Source organism: Pleurodeles waltl, chromosome 11, assembly GCF_031143425.1.
Source record: "Pleurodeles waltl isolate 20211129_DDA chromosome 11, aPleWal1.hap1.20221129, whole genome shotgun sequence".
In the NCBI taxonomy this organism is placed as follows: domain Eukaryota; kingdom Metazoa; phylum Chordata; class Amphibia; order Caudata; family Salamandridae; genus Pleurodeles; species Pleurodeles waltl.
Window position 1 is genome coordinate 16,363,081 of NC_090450.1, and position 19,906 is coordinate 16,382,986.

At 49.1% G+C, this 19,906-nt stretch overlaps 1 protein-coding gene and 1 long non-coding RNA gene across 11 annotated transcripts in view; one reads left to right on the top strand and one right to left on the bottom strand.

Moving 5' to 3' along the window:
* Positions 1–19,906, top strand: part of TNK2 (tyrosine kinase non receptor 2) — a 372,582-nt gene that overhangs the window by 343,841 nt on the left and 8,835 nt on the right. For all 10 annotated transcript variants that reach the window (XM_069212823.1, XM_069212824.1, XM_069212825.1 and 7 more), the window contains 2 exons: positions 5,621–5,716; positions 17,287–17,414. In XM_069212823.1, the coding sequence (XP_069068924.1) occupies positions 5,621–5,716; positions 17,287–17,414 (224 nt within the window). The remainder of the gene's footprint in view (positions 1–5,620; positions 5,717–17,286; positions 17,415–19,906) is intronic.
* The window catches only part of LOC138265245 (uncharacterized), a 142,903-nt gene that overhangs the window by 68,559 nt on the left and 54,438 nt on the right, over positions 1–19,906 (bottom strand). The window lies entirely within an intron of this gene.

Here is a 19,906-nt window from a genome sequence, read left to right on the forward strand (position 1 = left end):
TGGTACCTCAGACGCGACCATGATCCAAAGGCCTGCTCTGATTGCCGCGCCATGGACCTGAGCGAGTGATCCCTCAAGCTCCTGGTGGCTCGATGTGTGATGCTACGACCTCAGTTGGGAGGAAAGTCCCGGGAGCAGTTGCAAAGTCAGAGATCTTCATTGCACTAGAAATTATCAGGTTATTCGGGTACATACCAACGCAAGAAGATGAGCAAGAAGTCGAAGAGGTCTTTCACCTCGTCCGCCGGCCTGTGAGAGGAGGGAGCATCAGCATTTGGGGAATGGCTCCGCGGTTGAGCCAGCGCCTGGCCCATCTCCACACCTCCCCGAGTTTCCGGGAGCAACTCCCAATCAACTTTTTATAAGGAATTCTATGAGGCTATGCGCCTAGTATTTGAGTGGCTGCTCCTGGTGGTGTGCCTTCAGGCCCTGCAGTTTAAGGAGCGGCCCCTACTGGATCCATGCCAGTGGTCCTGGTTCCAACACCAGTCGGGTCCCTTGGATTCACGGATGGATCCAGACCGGCGCCGGTAGTACCACCTCACCCTTCCCAGGCCCTAATGTCAACACTCCCGGTGCGGTCCCCATTCTGATCCCAGATTCACACACGGAGCAAAAGGGGTGTTGTCTGACGCCGACTCCGGCATTGACTGGAGCAATGCCTTCCAGGCCTTGTTCTCATAGGCTAGGTCTCAGAGAAGATTGGATGGGGTCCCTGGACCCTGAAAAGTACCAGCCTTTTGACCCAAACATAGACTGGACATCTGTAAGATACTGGCCTGCTTTCTCTGCCTCCCGTGGCTATGGAGGAGAGAGTCTCATTGCAGTGGTGGTGAGGAGGGCAGCCCAGGTCCTAGAGCTTAGCCTGCCCTCTGTGGCAATCAAGAAAAAACATCTTGATGGAGGTCCTTCAGCCGGGAGCGACCCCCCTCAGAATTGCTTCTCCCTTTTAATGAAGCTCTTAGAGACACTCTGCTTGGGACTTGCACAGCAGCTCCTGTGAATACGATGATTGTCTGCCACCACCGCCCTGCCCGAGGAGGGCCCAAACTTCCTCACACAACACCCTTCCCCGGAGAACTTGGTGGTCCAAGCCTGTACCTCCCACGTAAATCGTGGTTCATTCTATACCTCACTACCAGATAGGTAATCCAAGAGGTTGGACACCTTTGGAAAGGAGATGCTGTCTTCCTCCCGCCTGGCGCTGCAGTTCATAAACAACTTGTGCCTTTTAGGCTGCTACTTCCATGCTCTGTTGGATACGATTGCACAGGTGCTGCCAACAGTCCTGTGGGGGGACCGGTTCCGTACTCTCCCAGGATGTTGCTGATGGGAGGGACGCAGCTAAGTTCACAATCAATTGTGGACTGGATACCACTGATTCTCTGGCAAAGCGGTTTAATGGACACTGTCCTTACAGCACCATGCCTGGTTGAGAACAGGCTTTTCTGGGGATGTCCAAGCATCATTTATGGACATGCCCTTTGATGGCTCTCATCTCTTCGGAGACAAGGTGGATTGAGTGCTGAAGTGCTTTAGGGACAGCAGGGCTACTGCCAGGCCTGTGGGCCTCTCCATGGCCCCTCGCCATCCACAGAAGGGGCTCCCAGCCATGTCTATACTTTCCCAGCCACTGCAGTGCGCAAGCTTCCCAGACTTTCCTGGCCGAGAACGCACCCGGTGGGTCAGGCATCTATATGTTGGGCCAGTCCTCTCCCCTGGAAGCCGCAGCCTCCAAACCTCTATAGTCTGCCCTGTAGAAGCCAGGCTATGCCACCACCTGCACTACTGGAGGTCTATCGCATCAGACAGATAGGTTCTTCAAATTGTTCGGAGGGCATTCTTCCTCCCCTTCATGTTGGCCTATGCCACCCACTTACACAGGCTGACGAAGGACCATATATTCTGGCTAACGAATTTCGCTTGGTTCAGCGAAAGAACTAATTTCCCTTCCCCAACCAGATCTGACAATAGTGACAGATATGTCACTCTGGGGATGGGCAGCCATCTGGGAGGGGTGAAGATAAGAGGCCTCTGGTCTGAGGCAGAACCCGGACTCCACATCAACCTATTGGAGCGCTGAGCAATCAGACTTTAGTTCAAATCCTTTCTACCCTCCATCAAGGGAAGGGTAGTGTAGGTGTTCACGGACAACACCTCTGCCCAGTGGTACTGCAACAAACGAGGGAAGGTGGATGTGGACCCTTTGTCAAGAAGCCCTTCTTCTCTGGACATGGCTGGAACATCAGGGCATATCCCTGGTGGTTCAACACCTGGCGGACTTCCTGAACGCCAGGGTGGATAAACTCAGTCAAAGATGCCTAGCAGATCACGAATGACGTCTCCATCAGAAGGTTGCGCAGGAGCTCTTTCTGCAGTGGGGAGAGCCTTGGTTAGATATTTTCCCCACCACTGACAATGTATATTATCAGTACTTCTGCATCCTGGAGTTTGCAAGGCAGCTCTCACTCGGAGACGCTTTTCGACTTTAGTGTAGCTCAGACCTCCTGTACACCTCTCTACCAATACCAGTTCTGCCCAAAGTTCTCAAGAAGTCATCCTTGTGGCTCCAGACTAGGCACAGAGAATCTGGTATCCCGAGCTGTTGACCATGGCCATCCATCCTCTGATCAGCTTGCCCCTTTAAGGGGATCTTCTGTTGCAGCAGTAGTGGAGGGTTCTCCCTCCGAACGTGTCAGCGCTCTACCTTCATGCATGGAAATTGAGCAGTGAGAGTTGATAGTTCTCGATTTTCCACCCGGGTCTGTGATGCCATCTTGGCAGCCAGGCATCCTTCCACCAAAATAGTATACGCCTGCTGTTGGGGCAAGTTTGTGGTAATGTGAGCAGATAAACAGGTTGACGCCCTTTCTCCCCCCCTCTCTTAGGTTCTTCTTTTTATTCTTTCCCTTGCCCAGCAGGGCTTTGCTCTGAGCGCCAAAAAGGCCTACTTTTCTGATATATTTGCTTTTCTACGATTGCCTGGCCAGCTCTCCTTTTTCCAATCCCCTATTGTATATAGGTTCTTGAAAGGCTGCAACACGTTTCCTCCTCTTATCATGCCTCAGTAGGACCTTAATCTTGTTCTGATGTTCCTGGTGGGCTCTCCGTTTGAGCCCTTGCACAACTGTCCTCCCAGACTCCTTTCCATCAATACAGCCTTCCTGGTGGCAATAAAATCTGCCTCGAGGTTTTGTCAACCAAGCCTGCGTTCCTGAACATCTACCCTGACAAACTGGTTCTCCGTAGAGAGCTCCCTTTCTACCGAAAGTCGTCACTACCTTTCATGTAGGACAGTCAGTCACCCTGCCTACTTTTGTCTCTCTTCCACATCCTTTAAGAGGAGCGACTCCACCATCTGGACCAAAAACGAGGGTTGCTGTTCTAACTTGACCGCACAAGAGAGTTCCAGGTGGATGACCAACTCTTTGTGGGGTATGTCAGAGCGAACAAGGGTAAGGCCATACAGAAGCGTACCATCTCCTGATGGATTGTGCTCTGCATTAAAATCAGCTGCAGACTGGCCCAGAAGCAATCCCTTGAGGGCGTGCATGCTCATTTCACGAGAGTCAAGGCACGTGAAGTTCCGGTCTCGGCCATATGTCAGGTAGCAACGTGTACCTCTGTACACGTTCACCAAGCATTACTGCCTGGACAGTCACGTCTGTCGGGATGGGCACTGTCTGTTTGGTCCTGAAGGACCTTTTGGTGTGATTCTGTTTCGCAGACCCACTTCTGGGAGGTATTGCGTGGGTAGCTATTCTAAGGTGAGGAGTTTGCTGCTTGGAAGTCTCTGTCAGATTAAAAAATTACTTACCTTTGGTAAAACCTTATCTGGTAGAGAGAAATCTCTCTGCAGATTCCTTACTGGCCCACCCATCCCCTCAGCTCTGCGAACAGATTTCTAGGGACAGGGCTTTCCCCTTTCCAGAGCCCTAGTTTTCCACACGAGTGATCAGTATTCTTCGTGGCTTCTTCACTCCTAGCATGGAAAGTATTGAAACGAAATGGACATCAGAGAGCTGAGGTGGTTCTTATACAGGAACCGCACACATCACTTCTGGTGAGGCCAATGCCAGGCGGAGCTGATAGACACCACCTATCGGCGCTCAGGCATACTGTTCATTAGTCAGAACTTAATAGTTCAGCATCCCTCGCAGCAACTGCTCCACGTCAGTAACCCTGCCCGCACCAATAGCTTATGCACCTTTCCTAATCACGGTATTCCATTGACTGCAGTGGGTCCAGCACATGCGCGGCTCCTTGTTTAAGAAACTGTATCTGGAAACTTATTGCTACATTTCTTACTTCTTCCTAGAGGACAGAACGCGTACGTTCAACTTCCCTTGTAGCGGTCTCTCAGGTATCATGTTTACAGACCACGCATGCACTGTTTCCTCTTCTATCCTGTTACTATAAGTTGGGAAAAAAAACATGGCAGTCCGAGCACTTGCGTATTAGGTGAACAAATCAAAACTAACAATTAAGCCCGCTTTCTTACTCCTACCTTCGTAGCACACATTTATGTCTCTTAGATGCACGCAAACAGCTGTCATGTTAATATACAATCAGGCCTGCCTTGTACGTCACATTAAGTAACATACAGGCTGTGCTGCACATGTCGGTACCATTCAGGCCTTGCTTGCAGCGAGGCAGAGTATTTTTGTTTCCAGTATAGCGATATCTTTAAATGACTGGCAGAGATTGCAGGGGTGCTCTTTACTGGGCGCGTTCTACTTGATGGAGGTAGTTTGGGAAAACAATGGGGACACTATCTCTGTTATTGTTGTTCCTAGTTTAACTGTTGGTTGCAGTGGTTCTTAACCTGTGCTTCGGGGACTCCTGGAGGTCAGCGATGCCTACTCTGGCGGTCTGCGACTGCATAGAAAATTAAAAAATATTTGCTTATTAATAAAGCATATACAAAGAGTCACATTGTACAATTGAAAAAAATAAAAAGATTCTGTAAATGAAGATTTCCCAAATCTGAAGGAAAATGCTAAGTTAGTATACTCAGATTGATTCATGAGAACAGTGCAAGTGCATCAAAACAGAATATAATATGCCGATGAGTGACTTCGATTGAATTTGAAAAATCTCCAACCTTCTCATTCAGATTTTTTATATTTGTGAATTTAATAAGATATTTTTTCATTTGTATATTTGATGAATGGTTGTTTCTGTATTTTTATGTATCGAAAAGTCATATGGCAGAGTCATTGGCTTCAAGGTAATACTCAGAGCGGGTCCCCAGACTCCAATAATGATTCAGTGGGGGTCCCTAGAAGTGAAAAGGTTAAGAACCGCTGGTATATACAATTTGTTTTACAGTACACGCAAGATGTCCAGACATCACTGTTACCGCCAAGCATCTGTTTCAATGGTCCAAGACGTCTGCTGATTTGAGAAGAGGACTCACGATGTAGGCTAACGGTTCTACAAGGAACAGCTGCTCAGAAGTAGTTTCCATCCAGACTAAGGACTGGGTTACTGGACAACTTATAAGTGATGCTTTTTGTTCCTCAAATTCATGACGCCTCAGTGTACTGGTCTGTCCTTCTGTCTGTGCCAGTGGTTCCACGGTTTCTTCATGGTGTGAAATCTGTCTTGTCATTTGCAGGTACAGGACATGGTCCACGGTGTGACCACAGAGGAGTGCCAGGCTGCTTTGCAGAACCACGGATGGAACGTCCAGAAAGCCATCCAGTATCTCAAGGTAATGCTCCTGTCGTGGTCCCGACTCAATAAGCAGATGTTATTCGATCAATGCTGTATTTGCTGTTCAGTTCATTGTAGGAAGTTGGCTCTGTATGTGCTATTTCAAAGTAAGGAATAGCATGCACAGAGTCCAAGGGTTCCCCTTAGAGGTAAGATAGTGGCAAAAAGAGATAATACTAATGCTCTATTTTGTGGTAGTGTGGTCGAGCAGTAGGCTTATCAAAGGAGTAGTGTTAAGTATTTGTTGTACATACACATAGGCAATAAATGAGGAACACACACTCAGAGACAAATCCAGCCAATAGGTTTTGTTATAGAAAAATATCTTTTCTTAGTTTATTTTAAGAACCACAGGTTCAAATTCTACATGTAATATCTCATTTGAAAGGTATTGCAGGTAAGTACTTTAGGAACTTTGAATCATTACATTAGCATTTATACTTTTTACATAAAACACAAATAGCTGTTTTAAAAGTGGACACAGTGCAATTTTCACAGTTCCTGGGGGAGGTAAAGTATTGTTAGTTTTCACAGGTAAGTAAGTCACTTACAGGTTTCAGTTTTTGGTCCAAGGTAGCCCACCGTTGGGGGTTCAGAGCAACCCCAAAGTCACCACACCAGCGGCTCAGGGCCGGTCAGGTGCAGAGGTCAAAGAGGTGCCCAAAACACATAGGCTTCAATGGAGAGAAGGGTGTGCCCCGGTTCCAGTCTGCCAGCAGGTAAGTACCCGCGTCTTCGGAGGGCAGACCAGGGGGGTTTTGTAGGGCACCGGGGGGGACACGAGTCAGCACAAAAAGTACACCCTCAGCAGCGCGGGGCGGCCGGGTGCAGTGTGTAAACACGCGTCGGGTTTCCAATAGTTTCCTATGGGAGACCAAGAGGTCTCTTCAGCGTTGCAGGCAGGCAAGGGGGGGGCTCCTCGGGGTAGCCACCACCTGGGCAAGGGAGAGGGCCTCCTGGGGGTCACTCCTGCACAGGAGTTCCGTTCCTTTAGGTGCTGGGGGCTGCGGGTGCAGGGTCTTTTCCAGCCGTCGGGAAATGGAGTTCAGGCAGTCGCGGTCAGGGGAAGCCTCGGGATTCCCTCTGCAGGCGTCGCTGTGGGGGCTCAGGGGGGACAACTTTGGTTACTCACGGTCTCGGAGTCGCCGGAGGGTCCTCCCTGAGGTGTTGGTTCTCCACCAGTCGAGTCGGGGTCGCCGGGTGCAGTGTTGCAAGTCTCACGCTTCTTGCGGGGAGTTGCAGGGGTCTTTAAATCTGCTCCTTGAAACAAAGTTGCAGTTCTTTTGGAGCAGTGCCGCTGTCCTCGGGAGTTTCTTGTCTTTCTTGAAGTAGGGCACTCCTCAGAGGATTCAGAGGTCGCTGGTCCCTTGGAAAGCGTCGCTGGAGCAGGTTTCTTTGGAAGGCAGGAGACAGGCCGGTAAGTCTGGGGCCAAAGCAGTTGGTGTCTTCTGTTCTTCCTCTGCAGGGTTTCTTCAGCTCAGCAGTCCTCTTCTTTTTGTAGTTTCAGGAATCTAAAATTTTAGGTTCAGGGAAGCCCTTAAATACTAAATTTAAGGGCGTGTTTAGGTCTGGGGGGTTAGTACACCCTCTTTGTGCCTCCTCCCAAGGGGAGGGGGTCACATCCCTAATCCTATTGGGGAATCCTCCATCTGCAAGATGGAGGATTTCTAAAAGTTAGAGTCACTTCAGCTCAGGACACCTTAGGAGCTGTCCTGACTGGTCAGTGACTCCTCCTTGTTTTTCTCATTATTTTCTCCGGCCTTGCCGCCAAAAGTGGGGGCCGTGGCTGGAGGGGGCGGGCAACTCCACTAGCTGGAGTGTCCAGCGGTGCTGGCACAAAGGGGTGAGCCTTTGAGGCTCACCGCCAGGTGTGACAGCTCCTGCCTGGGGGAGGTATAAGCATCTCCACCCAGTGCAGGCTTTGTTACTGGCCTCAGAGTGACAAAGGCACTCTCCCCATGGGGCCACCAACATGTCTCGGTTGTGGCAGGCTGCTGGAACCAGTCAGCCTACACAGATAGTCGGTTAAGGTTTCAGGGGGCACCTCTAAGGTGCCCTCTGTGGTGTATTTTACAATAAAATGTACACTGGCATCAGTGTGCATTTATTGTGCTGAGAAGTTTGATACCAAACTTCTCAGTTTTCAGTGTAGCCATTATGGTGCTGTGGAGTTTGTGTAAAACAGACTCCCAGACCATATACTCTTATGGCTACCCTGCACTTGCAATGTCTAAGGTATTGCTTAGACACTGTAGGGGCACAGTGCTCATGCACTGGTGCCCTCACCTATGGTTATAGTGCACCCTGCCTTAGGGCTGTAAGGCCTGCTAGAGGGGTGACTTATCTATACTTGCATAGGCAGTGAGAGGCTGGCATGGCACCCTGAGGGGAGTGCCATGTCGACTTACTCATTTGGTTCTCACCAGCACACACAAGCTGGCAAGCAGTGTGTCTGTGCTGAGTGAGGGGTCTCCAGGGTGGCATAAGACATGCTGCAGCCCTTAGAGACCTTCCTTGGCATCAGGGCCCTTGGTACCAGGGGTACCATTTACAAGGGACTTATCTGGATGCCAGGGTGTGCCAATTGTGGATACAAAAGTACAGTTTAGGGAAAGAACACTGGTGCTGCGGCCTGGTTAGCAGGCCTCAGCACACTTTCAATTCAAGACATAGCATCAGCAAAGGCAAAAAGTCAGGGGGTAACCATGCCAAGGAGGCATTTCCTTACACACCCCCCCCCCCAAACGAATGAGGATGAGACTAACCTTTCCCAAGAGAGTCTTCATTTTCTAAGTGGAAAGGTCATCTGCATTGGCATGGGCAGTCCCAGGTCTGTGTTCCACTATAAAGTCCATTCCCTGTAGGGAGATGGACCACCTCAACAGTTTTGGATTTTCACCTTTCATTTGCATCAGCCATCTGAGAGGTCTGTGGTCAGTTTGAACTAGGAAGTGAGTACCAAAGAGGTATGGTCTCGGCTTTTTCAGGGACCAAACCACAGCAAAGGCCTCTCTCTCAATGGCACTCCAACGCTGCTCCCTGGGGAGTAACCTCCTGCTAATGAAAGCAACAGGCTGGTCAAGGCCATCATCATTTGTTTGGGACAAAACTGCCCCTATCCCATGTTCAGAGGCATCTGTTTGCACAATGAATTGCTTGGAGTAATCTGGAGCTTTTAGAACTGGTGCTGTGCACATAGCTTGCTTCAGGGTGTCAAAGGCCTGTTGGCATTCTACAGTCCAGTTTACTTTCTTGGGCATTTTCTTGGAGGTGAGTTCTGTGAGGGCTGTCACAATGGATCCATATCCCTTCACAAACCTCCTATAGTACCCAGTCAAGCCAAGGAATGCCCTGACTTGAGTCTGGGTTTTTGGAGCTGCCCAGTCCAGAATAGTCTGGATCTTGGGCTGGAGTGGCTGAACTTGGCCTCCACCTACAAGGTGTCCCAAGTAAACCACAGTTCCCTGCCCTATCTGGCATTTGGATGCCTTGATAGAGAGGCCTGCTGATTGCAGAGCCTTCAAAACCTTCTTCAGGCGGACCAGGTGATCCTGCCAGCTGGAGCTAAAGACAGCAATATCATCAAGATAAGCTGCACTAAAGGATTCCAACCCAGCAAGGACTTGATTCACCAACCTTTGGAAGGTGGCAGGGGCATTCTTTAAACCAAAGGGCATAACAGTAAACTGATAATGCCCATCAGGTGTGGAGAATGCTGTTTTCTCTTTTGCTCCAGGTGCCATTTTGATTTGCCAGTACCCTGCTGTTAAGTCAAAGGTACTTAAGAATTTGGCAGCACCTAATTTGTCAATCAGCTCGTCAGCTCTAGGAATGGGATGGGCATCTGTCTTGGTGACAGAATTAAGACCTCTGTAGTCCACACAAAACCTCATCTCTCTCTTTCCTTCTTTGGTGTGAGGTTTGGGGACTAAGACCACTGGGCTAGCCCAGGGGCTGTCAGAGTGCTCAATTACTCCCAATTCCAGCATCTTGTGGACTTCCACCTTGATGCTTTCCTTAACTTGATCAGACTGTCTGAATATTTTGTTTTTGACAGGCATGCTGTCTCCTGTGTCCACATCATGGGTACACAGGTGTGTCTGACCAGGGGTTAGGGAAAAGAGTTCAGCAAACTGCTGCAGGACCTTCCTACAGTCAGATTGCTGTTGGCTAGAGAGGGTGTCTGAATAGATCACTCCATCCACTGAGCCATCTTTTGGGTCTGATGAGAGGAGATCAGGGAGAGGCTCACTCTCAGCTTCCTGGTCCTCATCTGTTACCATCAACAGATTTACATCAGCCCTGTCATGGAAGAGCTTAAGGCGGTTCACATGGATCACCCTCTTGGGGCTCCTGCTAGTGCCCAGGTCTACCAAGTAGGTGACCTGACTCTTCCTCTCTAGTGCTGGGTAAGGGCCACTCCATTTGTCCTGGAGTGCCCTGGGAGCCACAGGCTCCAAAACCCAGACTTTCTGCCCTGGTTGAAATTCAACCAGTGCAGCCTTTTGGTCATACCAAAACTTCTGGAGCTGTTGGCTGGCCTCGAGGTTTTTACTTGCCTTTTCCATGTACTCTGCCATCCTTGAGCGAAGGCCAAGTACATAGTCCACTATGTCTTGTTTAGGCTCATGAAGAGTTCTCTCCCAGCCTTCTTTAACAAGAGCAAGTGGTGCCCTTACAGGGTGGCCAAACATAAGTTCAAAGGGTGAGAACCCTACTCCCTTCTGAGGCACCTCTCTGTAAGCGAAAAGCAGGCATGGCAGGAGGACATCCCATCTCCTTTTGAGTTTTTCTGGGAGCCCCATGATCATGCCCTTTAATGTCTTGTTGAATCTCTCAACAAGGCCATTAGTTTGTGGATGATATGGTGTAGTGAACTTATAAGTCACTCCACACTCATTCCACATGTGTTTTAGGTATGCTGACATGAAGTTGGTACCTCTGTCAGACACCACCTCCTTAGGGAAGCCCACTCTGGTAAAGATACCAATGAGGGCCTTGGCTACTGCAGGGGCAGTAGTCGACCTAAGGGGAATAGCTTCAGGATACCTAGTAGCATGATCCACTACTACTAGGATGTACATATTTCCTGAGGCTGTGGAAGGTTCAAGTGGACCCACTATGTCCACACCCACTCTTTCAAAGGGGACCCCCACCACTGGAAGTGGAATGAGGGGGGCCTTTGGATGTCCACCTGTCTTACCACTGGCTTGACAGGTGGGACAGGAGAGGCAAAACTCCTTAACCTTCTGGGACATGTTGGGCCAGTAGAAGTGGTTGACTAACCTCTCCCACGTCTTGGTTTGTCCCAAATGCCCAGCAAGGGGAATATCATGGGCTAAGGTCAGAATAAACTCTCTGAAACCCTGAGGCACTACCACTCTCCTAGTGGCACCAGGTTTGGGATCTCTTGCCTTAGTGTACAGGAGTCCATCTTCCCAATAGACCCTATGTGTTCCATTTTTCTTGCCTTTGGACTCTTCAGCAGCTTGCTGCCTAAGGCCTTCAAGAGAGGGACAGGTTTCTTGTCCCTTACACAACTCTTCCCTTGAGGGTCCCCCTGGGCCCACGAGCTCAACCTGATAAGGTTCCAGCTCCTTAGGCTCAGTTCCCTCAGAGGGCAGAACTTCTTCCTGAGAAGAGAGGTTCTCTTTTTCTTGTTGTGTTGCAGCTGGTTTCCCAGCTGACTTTCCTTTTCTCTTGGTAGGCTGGGCCTTTCTTCCAGACTCCAGCTCTACTTTTTCACCCTGTGCCTTGCACTGTGCCCTTGTCTTGACACACACCAGTTCAGGGATACCCAGCATGGCTGCATGGGTTTTCAGTTCTACCTCAGCCCATGCTGAGGTCTCCAGGTCATTTCCAAGCAAACAGTCTACTGGGATATTTGAGGAGACCACCACCTGTTTCAGGCCATTGACCCCTCCCCACTCTAAAGTTACCATTGCCATGGGATTTACTTTAGTTTGATTGTCAGCATTGGTGACTGGATAGGTTTTTCCAGTCAGGTATTGGCCAGGGGAAACCAGTTTCTCTGTCACCATAGTGACACTGGCACCTGTATCCCTCAGGCCCTCTACACTTGTCCCATTAATTAAGAGCTGCTGCCTGCATTTTTGCATGTTAGGGGGCCAGGCAGCCAGTGTGGCTAAATCCACCCCACCCTCAGAGACTAATGTAGCTTCAGTGTGACACCTGATTTGCTCTGGGCACACTGTTGATCCCACTTGGAGACTAGCCATTCCAGTGTTAGCTGAAGTGGAGTTTGAAGTGGTATTTTTCTTGGGACAGGCCTTGTCTCCAGTTTGGTGTCCAGACTGACTACAGCTACGACACCAGGCCTTTTTGGGATCAAAGTTTTTACCCTTGTACCCAGAATTGTTTTGTGAAGAGGCTCTGGGCCCACCCTCCTGTGCAGGTTTTTGGGGGCCTGTAGAAGACTCTTTACTATTTTTGTTTTTGGCTGTCTCACCACCTTTCCCCTGGGGAAGTTTTGTGACCCCTTTCTTTTGGTCACCCCCTGTGGAAGTTTTGGACACCCTAGTCTTGACCCAATGGTCCGCCTTCTTTCCCAATTCTTGGGGAGAAATTGGTCCTAGGTCTACCAGATGCTGATGCAGTTTATCATTGAAACAATTACTTAACAGGGGTTCTTTCACAAATAAATTGTACAGCCCATCATAATTACTTACACCACTGCCTTGAATCCAACCATCTAGTGTTTTTACTGAGTAGTCTACAAAGTCAACCCAGGTCTGGCTCGAGGACTTTTGTGCCCCCCTGAATCTAATCCTATACTCCTCAGTGGAGAATCCAAAGCCCTCAATCGGGGTTCCCTTCATGAGGTCATAAGATTCTGCATCTTTTCCAGAGAGTGTGAGGAGTCTATCCCTACACTTTCCTGTGAACATTTCCCAAAAGAGCACCCCAGTGAGATTTGTTCACTTTTCTGGTTACACAAGCCCTCTCAAAAGCTGTGAACCATTTGGTGATGTCATCACCATCTTCATATTTTGTTACAATCCCTTTAGGGATTTTCAACATGTCAGGAGAATCTCTGACCCTATTTATGTTGCTGCCACCATTGATGGGTCCTAGGCCCATCTCTTGTCTTTCCCTTTCTATGGCTAGGATCTGTCTTTCCAAAGCCAATCTTTTGGCCATCCTGGCTAACTGGATGTCCTCTTCACTGGAGTTATCCTCAGTGATTTCAGAGAGGTTGGTCCCTCCTGTGAGGGAACCAGCATCTCTGACTATTATTTTTGGAGTCAGGGCTTGAGAGGCCCTGTTCTCCCTAGATAGGACTGGTGAGGGGGAATCACCCTCCAAGTCACTATCATCATCCTCTGTGTTGCCATCCTCAGAGGGGTTGGCTCTTTGAAACTCTGCCAACAGCTCCTGGAGCTGTAGTTTGGAAGGTCTGGAGCCCATTGCTATTTTCTTTAGTTTACAGAGTGACCTTAGCTCTCTCATCTGGAGGTGGAGGTAAGGTGTGGTGTCGAGTTCCACCACATTCACATCTGTGCTAGACATTATGTTTCTAAAAGTTGGAATACTTTTTAAGAAACTAAAACTATTTCTAGAATCTAATTCAAACTTTTACCACACTTTTAAACTCTAAAAGAAATGCTAACAGGGACTAACACAAGGCCCTAGCAGGACTTTAAAGAATTTAGAAAAATTTCAAATTGCAAAAATCAATTTCTAATGACAATTTTTGGAATTTGTCGTGTGATCAGGTATTGGCTGAGTAGTCCAGCAAATGCAAAGTCTTGTACCCCACTGCTGATCCACCAATGTAGGAAGTTGGCTCTGTATGTGCTATTTCAAAGTAAGGAATAGCATGCACAGAGTCCAAAGGTTCCCCTTAGAGGTAAGATAGTGGCAAAAAGAGATAATACTACTGCTCTATTTTGTGGTAGTGTGGTCGAGCAGTAGGCTTATCAAAGGAGTAGTGTTAAGCATTTGTTGTACATACACATAGGCAATAAATGAGGAACACACACTCAGAGACAAATCCAGCCAATAGGTTTTGTTATAGAAAAATATCTTTTCTTAGTTTATTTGTAGAACCACAGGTTCAAATTCTACATGTAATATCTCATTTGAAAGGTATTGCATGTAAGTACTTTAGGAACTTTGAATCATTACATTAGCATTTATACTTTCTACATAAAACACAAATAGCTGTTTTAAAAGTGGACACAGTGCAATTTTCACAGTTCCTGGGGGAGGTAAAGTATTGTTAGTTTTCACAGGTAAGTAAGTCACTTACAGGTTTCAGTTTTTGGTCCAAGGTAGCCCACCGTTGGGGGTTCAGAGCAACCCCAAAGTCACCACACCAGCAGCTCAGGACCGGTCAGGTGCAGAGGTCAAAGAGGTGCCCAAAACACATAGGCTTCAATGGAGAGAAGGGGGTGCCCCGGTTCCAGTCTGCCAGCAGGTAAGTACCCGCGTCTTCGGAGGGCAGACCAGGGGGGTTTTGTAGGGCACCGGGGGGGACACGAGTCAGCACAAAAAGTACACCCTCAGCAGCGCGGGGGTGGCCGGGTGCAGTGTGTAAACACGCGTCGGGTTTCCAATAGTTTCCTATGGGAGACCAAGGGGTCTCTTCAGCGTTGCAGGCAGGCAAGGGGGGGCTCCTCAGGGTAGCCACCACCTGGGCAAGGGAGAGGGCCTCCTGGGGGTCACTCCTGCACAGGAGTTCCGTTCCTTTAGGTGCTGGGGGCTGCGGGTGCAGGGTCTTTTCCAGCCGTCGGGAAATGGAGTTCAGGCAGTCGCGGTCAGGGGGAGCCTCGGGATTCCCTCTGCAGGCGTCGCTGTGGGGGCTCAGGGGGGACAACTTTGGTTACTCACGGTCTCGGAGTCACCGGAGGGTCCTCCCTGAGGTGTTGGTTCTCCACCAGTTGAGTCGGGGTCGCCGGGTGCAGTGTTGCAAGTCTCACGCTTCTTGCGGGGAGTTGCAGGGGTCTTTAAATCTGCTCCTTGAAACAAAGTTGCAGTTCTTTTGGAGCAGTGCCGCTGTCCTCGGGAGTTTCTTGTCTTTCTTGAAGCAGGGCAGTCCTCAGAGGATTCAGAGGTCGCTGGTCCCTTGGAAAGCGTCGCTGGAGCAGGTTTCTTTGGAAGGCAGGAGACAGGCCGGTAAGTCTGGGGCCAAAGCAGTTGGTGTCTTCTGTTCTTCCTCTGCAGGGGTTCTTCAGCTCAGCAGTCCTCTTCTTCTTGTAGTTTCAGGAATCTAAAATTTTAGGTTCAGGGAAGCCCTTAAATACTAAATTTAAGGGCGTGTTTAGGTCTGGGGGGTTAGTAGCCAATGGCTACTAGCCCTGAGGGTGAGTACACCCTCTTTGTGCCTCCTCCCAAGGGGAGGGGGTCACATAGAGTCACTTCAGCTCAGGACACCTTAGGAGCTGTCCTGACTGGCCAGTGACTCCTCCTTGTTTTTCTCATTATTTTCTCCGGCCTTGCCGCCAAAAGTGGGGGCCGTGGCCGGAGGGGGCGGGCAACTCCACTAGCTGGAGTGTCCTGCGGTGCTGGCACACAGGGGTGAGCCTTTGAGGCTCACCGCCAGGTGTTACAGCTCCTGCCTGGGGGAGGTGTTAGCATCTCCACCCAGTGCAGGCTTTGTTACTGGCCTCAGAGTGACAAAGGCACTCTCCCCATGGGGCCAGAAACATGTCTCGGTTGTGGCAGGCTGCTGGAACCAGTCAGCCTACACAGATAGTCGGTTAAGGTTTCAGGGGGCACCTCTAAGGTGCCCTCTGGGGTGTATTTTACAATAAAATGTACACTGGCATCAGTGTGCATTTATTGTGCTGAGAAGTTTGATACCAAACTTCTCAGTTTTCAGTGTAGCCATTATGGTGCTGTGGAGTTTGTGTAAAACAGACTCCCAGACCATATACTCTTATGGCTACCCTGCACTTACAATGTCTAACGTTTGGCTTAGACACTGTAGGGGCACAGTGCTCATGCACTGGTGCCCTCACCTATGGTATAGTGCACCCTGCCTTAGGGCTGTAAGGCCTGCTAGAGGGGTGACTTATCTATACTTGCATAGGCAGTGAGAGGCTGGCATGGCACCCTGAGGGGAGTGCCATGTCGACTTACTCATTTGGTTCTCACCAGCACGCACAAGCTGGCAAGCAGTGTGTCTGTGCTGAGTGAGGGGTCTCCAGGGTGGCATAAGACATGCTGCAGCCCTTAGAGACCTTCCTTGGCATCAGGGCCCTTGGTACCAGGGGTGCCATTTACAAGGGACTTATCTGGATGCCAGGGTGTGCCAATTGTGGATACAAAAGTACATTTTAGGGAAAGAACACTGGTGCTGGGGCCTGGTTAGCAGGCCTCAGCACACTTTCAATTCAAAACATAGCATCAGCAAAGGCAAAAAGTCAGGGGGTAACCATGCCAAGGAGGCATTTCCTTACATTCATCCTCTTGTCAAAGTAGTTCCTGGTGCAGGTGTACTCGAGGTGGAGAGGCTTGTTACTGTATCACCACAGCAACAGTAGCAAAAAGGTGCACAATGGTCTGTGTTAGTAAAATTGTATTAAACACCAAACCACCAATGGGGAGTTTGTTGATTGTAAGATGAGAACTTGTTTAACCTAATTCAAGAAAATATAGTCAGCTAAGGTTTATGCAGAAAATGTGCTAAACAGCCATAGGTTTCACCTCTGCGGTCAACGAGTTCTGTAGTTCAGAGGCTAGCTCAGAGAAGCATCTGCTTCCCATGCGAGTCTTTCTGAACGGTGACCAGGCCAGGAGATTGGCCATTAAGAATATTTGTGCTGTCTAGTTACATTCATTCTTTCAGAATAGAAGTAGTGTCTCAGATGGATGTGTAAGCCATAGAACCATAAAACCTTTTCTACTTGTAAGGTTTTAGACATCAGTTTCTTATGGATAAATCTGGCAACTTGTTTTGCTTTGTTGGTTTCGATGACTTGAAGCCTGCTAAGTAGGAAGTTTAAAAACCCAAGAGTTAGGACATTACAACAATATATCAGTGGTCCTACAGAGGCTGAATGCGGCTATTTTTGTTCCATCATAAGTGAGGAAAATAATTATTCTTTAGAACAATCCGAAAAGAAAGGCGCAAGTTGATATTAATGTGTTGAACTGAGTATCTAATCAAAGGTTCTTGTCAACTTTTCTACCAATGTTTTTGAGTACCTTAACCGGAAAGGAATGTGGCACCTGTACCATCAGTCTCCCTGCAGCATCCACTTAACTGCCCCTTCTCTTATTTACCTGCCCCCTTCCTCCCTCCTGTTGTCAGCGGGCCTCCTGCCTCAGACCCCGTGGCATCTCTTTTCCAGAGTCTCCCTCTCCTGGGGCTGCCAATGTAGTGTCTGGGTGATATGGGTGTTTTTTTGTCACATTTATCAACAATGCCAGGATTCTTGTGCCGAGGAGTTGTTGCTACTTCTGCATTAGCTAATACAACGTTGTTTTGCTTGGTGTTATTTTTCCAATCAAAACTTCTTTCCTTGTTAATCGGCACCCTACTGTAAGTTCTCCTGTGCTGCTGCTTCCATGACACTGTGGGGTTTCTATTTGCCTTGGCAGGTGGAGCAGCTGTTTTGCCTGGGCCTGAAAACGCGCGTAGAGTGTCACAAAGTCCTGGAGAGGTTCGACTGGAACCTGGAGCAAGCCAGCTCCCACCTGCTAGAATACTACAATGTGACACGACAGAAGTAAGACAATTACCAGTGTCTGTTGCAGGTTTGTGGGTTGTTGGACTGTGATTTTTCTGGACTTCTTGTGTGACGTGTGAGCTTTTAGGCATCAGGCGACCATCAACACTGTCTTTCGGGGTGTCCCTGCTTCCATAGACACGTCCTGTTACTTGGGCATCCTCTCTTTCATGGACTTTTCGCTCTTCAGTGGATATCCCACTGTTCCAAGGGCTTCCCCTCTCTTCCATCGACGGCGTCCTCTTCCATGCGCTTTCCCCATCTCCATGGATGTCCTCCTTTCCCAAAGGCTTCCCCTCTCTTCCATGGGCGCCTTCCTCTTCTGTTGGTGTTTCACGCTACCATGGGCATCCCATGCTTCAATGGGTATTCCACGCTTCCATGGACTTCCCCCTCTTCCATGGGCGTCCCCCACTTGTATGGGCGTCCCCTCTTCCATGGGTATCCCCTCTCTCCATGGATGTCCTCCTTTCCCAAAGGCTTCCCCTCCCTTCCATGGGCATCCTCCTCTTCCAAGGGCATCCCACACTTCCATGGGCATCCCCACTTCCATCGACTTCCCCTCTTTATGGGCATCCCCTCTCTTCCATGGGCGCCTTCCTCTTCTGTTGGTGTTTCACACTACCATGGGCATCCCACGCTTCCATGGGCGTTCCTCACTTCCATGAACTTCCCCTTCTTCCATGGGTATCCCCTCTCTTCCATGGACGTCCTCCTCTTCCAAAGGCATCCCCTCCCTTTCATGGGCATCCTCCTTTTCCAAGGGCATCCCCTTCCTTCCATGGGCATCCTCCTCTTCCAAGGGCATCCCACACTTCCATGGGCATCCCACGCTTCCATGGGCATTCCTCACTTCCATGGACTTCCCCCTCTTCCATGGGCGTCCCCCACTTGTATGGGCGTCCCCTCTTCCATGGGCGTATCACTCCTCAATGCGTATCCTCCTGATCCAAGGGTGCCTCCCTCTTCTTTAGGCTTACACTTCTTCATGGGCTTCCCCCTCTTTCATGGGACTTCCCCTATTCCTGGGCATTGTCCACCCTCTTCCATGGGCTTCCCCCCTGTTCCATGGACTTCCCCCCCCTCTTCCATGGGCTTCCCCCTCTTCCGTGAGCTACACCTCTTGCCTGGCTCCCCCCTCCCCCCCCCTTCCATGAGCTACTTCCTCTTCCATGGGCTTCCCCCCCAATTTGACCCTCGACATGGCTTAGCCTGTGTGATGTATGTGGAATGCTGGGTTGGTGGAATCCATTTTCACAAGCCCCTTCCCTCACAGTAAAATACAATTAATCTAGTTGTTAAATGTGTTTATCTCATTTGTTTTCCAAAGTGAGGCTATTTATGAGAGTTAGTTGGGAAACTCCTTTGACACCAATTTCATTTTGTCCTGGTCCATGCTCGGCTTTCTGTTCTCCCCTGCATGGTCTGGGGTTCACGCCCAAGTCTCATTCTCCACGACTGCCCATTGTTGACCTTCTTATACCTTTCCCTGACTTTTTTCTGCTTTTAGTGGTGGGTTCCTGTCTGCAAGAGATTCCCCACAATTATCCTTGGCCCTGATGATTTTCCCCTGTCCTTTCGTTTTTTTTTTGGTTGACTTTTTTTTTCTAGTTTGTTCTCCTTATTTTACATGCCATTTGATTCCAGTAATTTAGTCCTCCTTTCTTTTTGACGGTTTGTATCTAGACCCACTATTTGTTACCCAATCTATGGTTTGCTCTTCTATTTTTTTAACATGTTACCTTCACCATTGTGGTGATTAGATAAAATGGTTTTGCAGCATGAATCCTTTTCTAGATTCATATGCTGTGCATTATTCCGCCATCTAGTGGTTGGGTCCGGAAAGTTGTGTTCTAGTCTTTTTTCTAAAACAAATTTAAAATGTATTTTCTTTGTGGCGTCGTCGACCACCATCTGATACTTAGTCTGTCCTCTATATGTCGTCGGACGTCACCCCAGCAGTTCCTGTACGTGGCCTCCATCTTCAGATTCTTTTTTCTGCCGTTCGTTCTGGAAGCACAGCGGGGGAGCTCCGATTCTTTTTTTTTTTTTTGTAATGTTTTTTTAAAAGGTTTTTTCGGAAAGGAAATTCAAAAGACTACGTTGAAGGAGACGACAATATCAGCAAGATAAAAAGAGAGACCTCACTTCGCCCTACCGAGGGACGTGCTGGGAAACAAGTCTCATGCCCTATTGGGGGACTCCACAGGAAAAGACCCACGTACCCCATCGGGGTCACCGGGGAAAGAAAGCTGACCCACCACCGACAGAGAATGAAGAGAGAAGGGGAAAGTAAGGGCCATGGAAAATACCCCTTTTAAATTTTGCCCAAAGTGCCACCACAAGTTTGCGAAAACGGACCCTCACGAGGTCTGCAGCCTTTGCCTGCCCGAAGACTACAAGGATGAGGACTGCGAGGCCTGCGTGGAATTTGTGCCTGAAAACACTAAAGGTACTACGCAGTCAAAGACTGGAACACTGCACCATGTCAC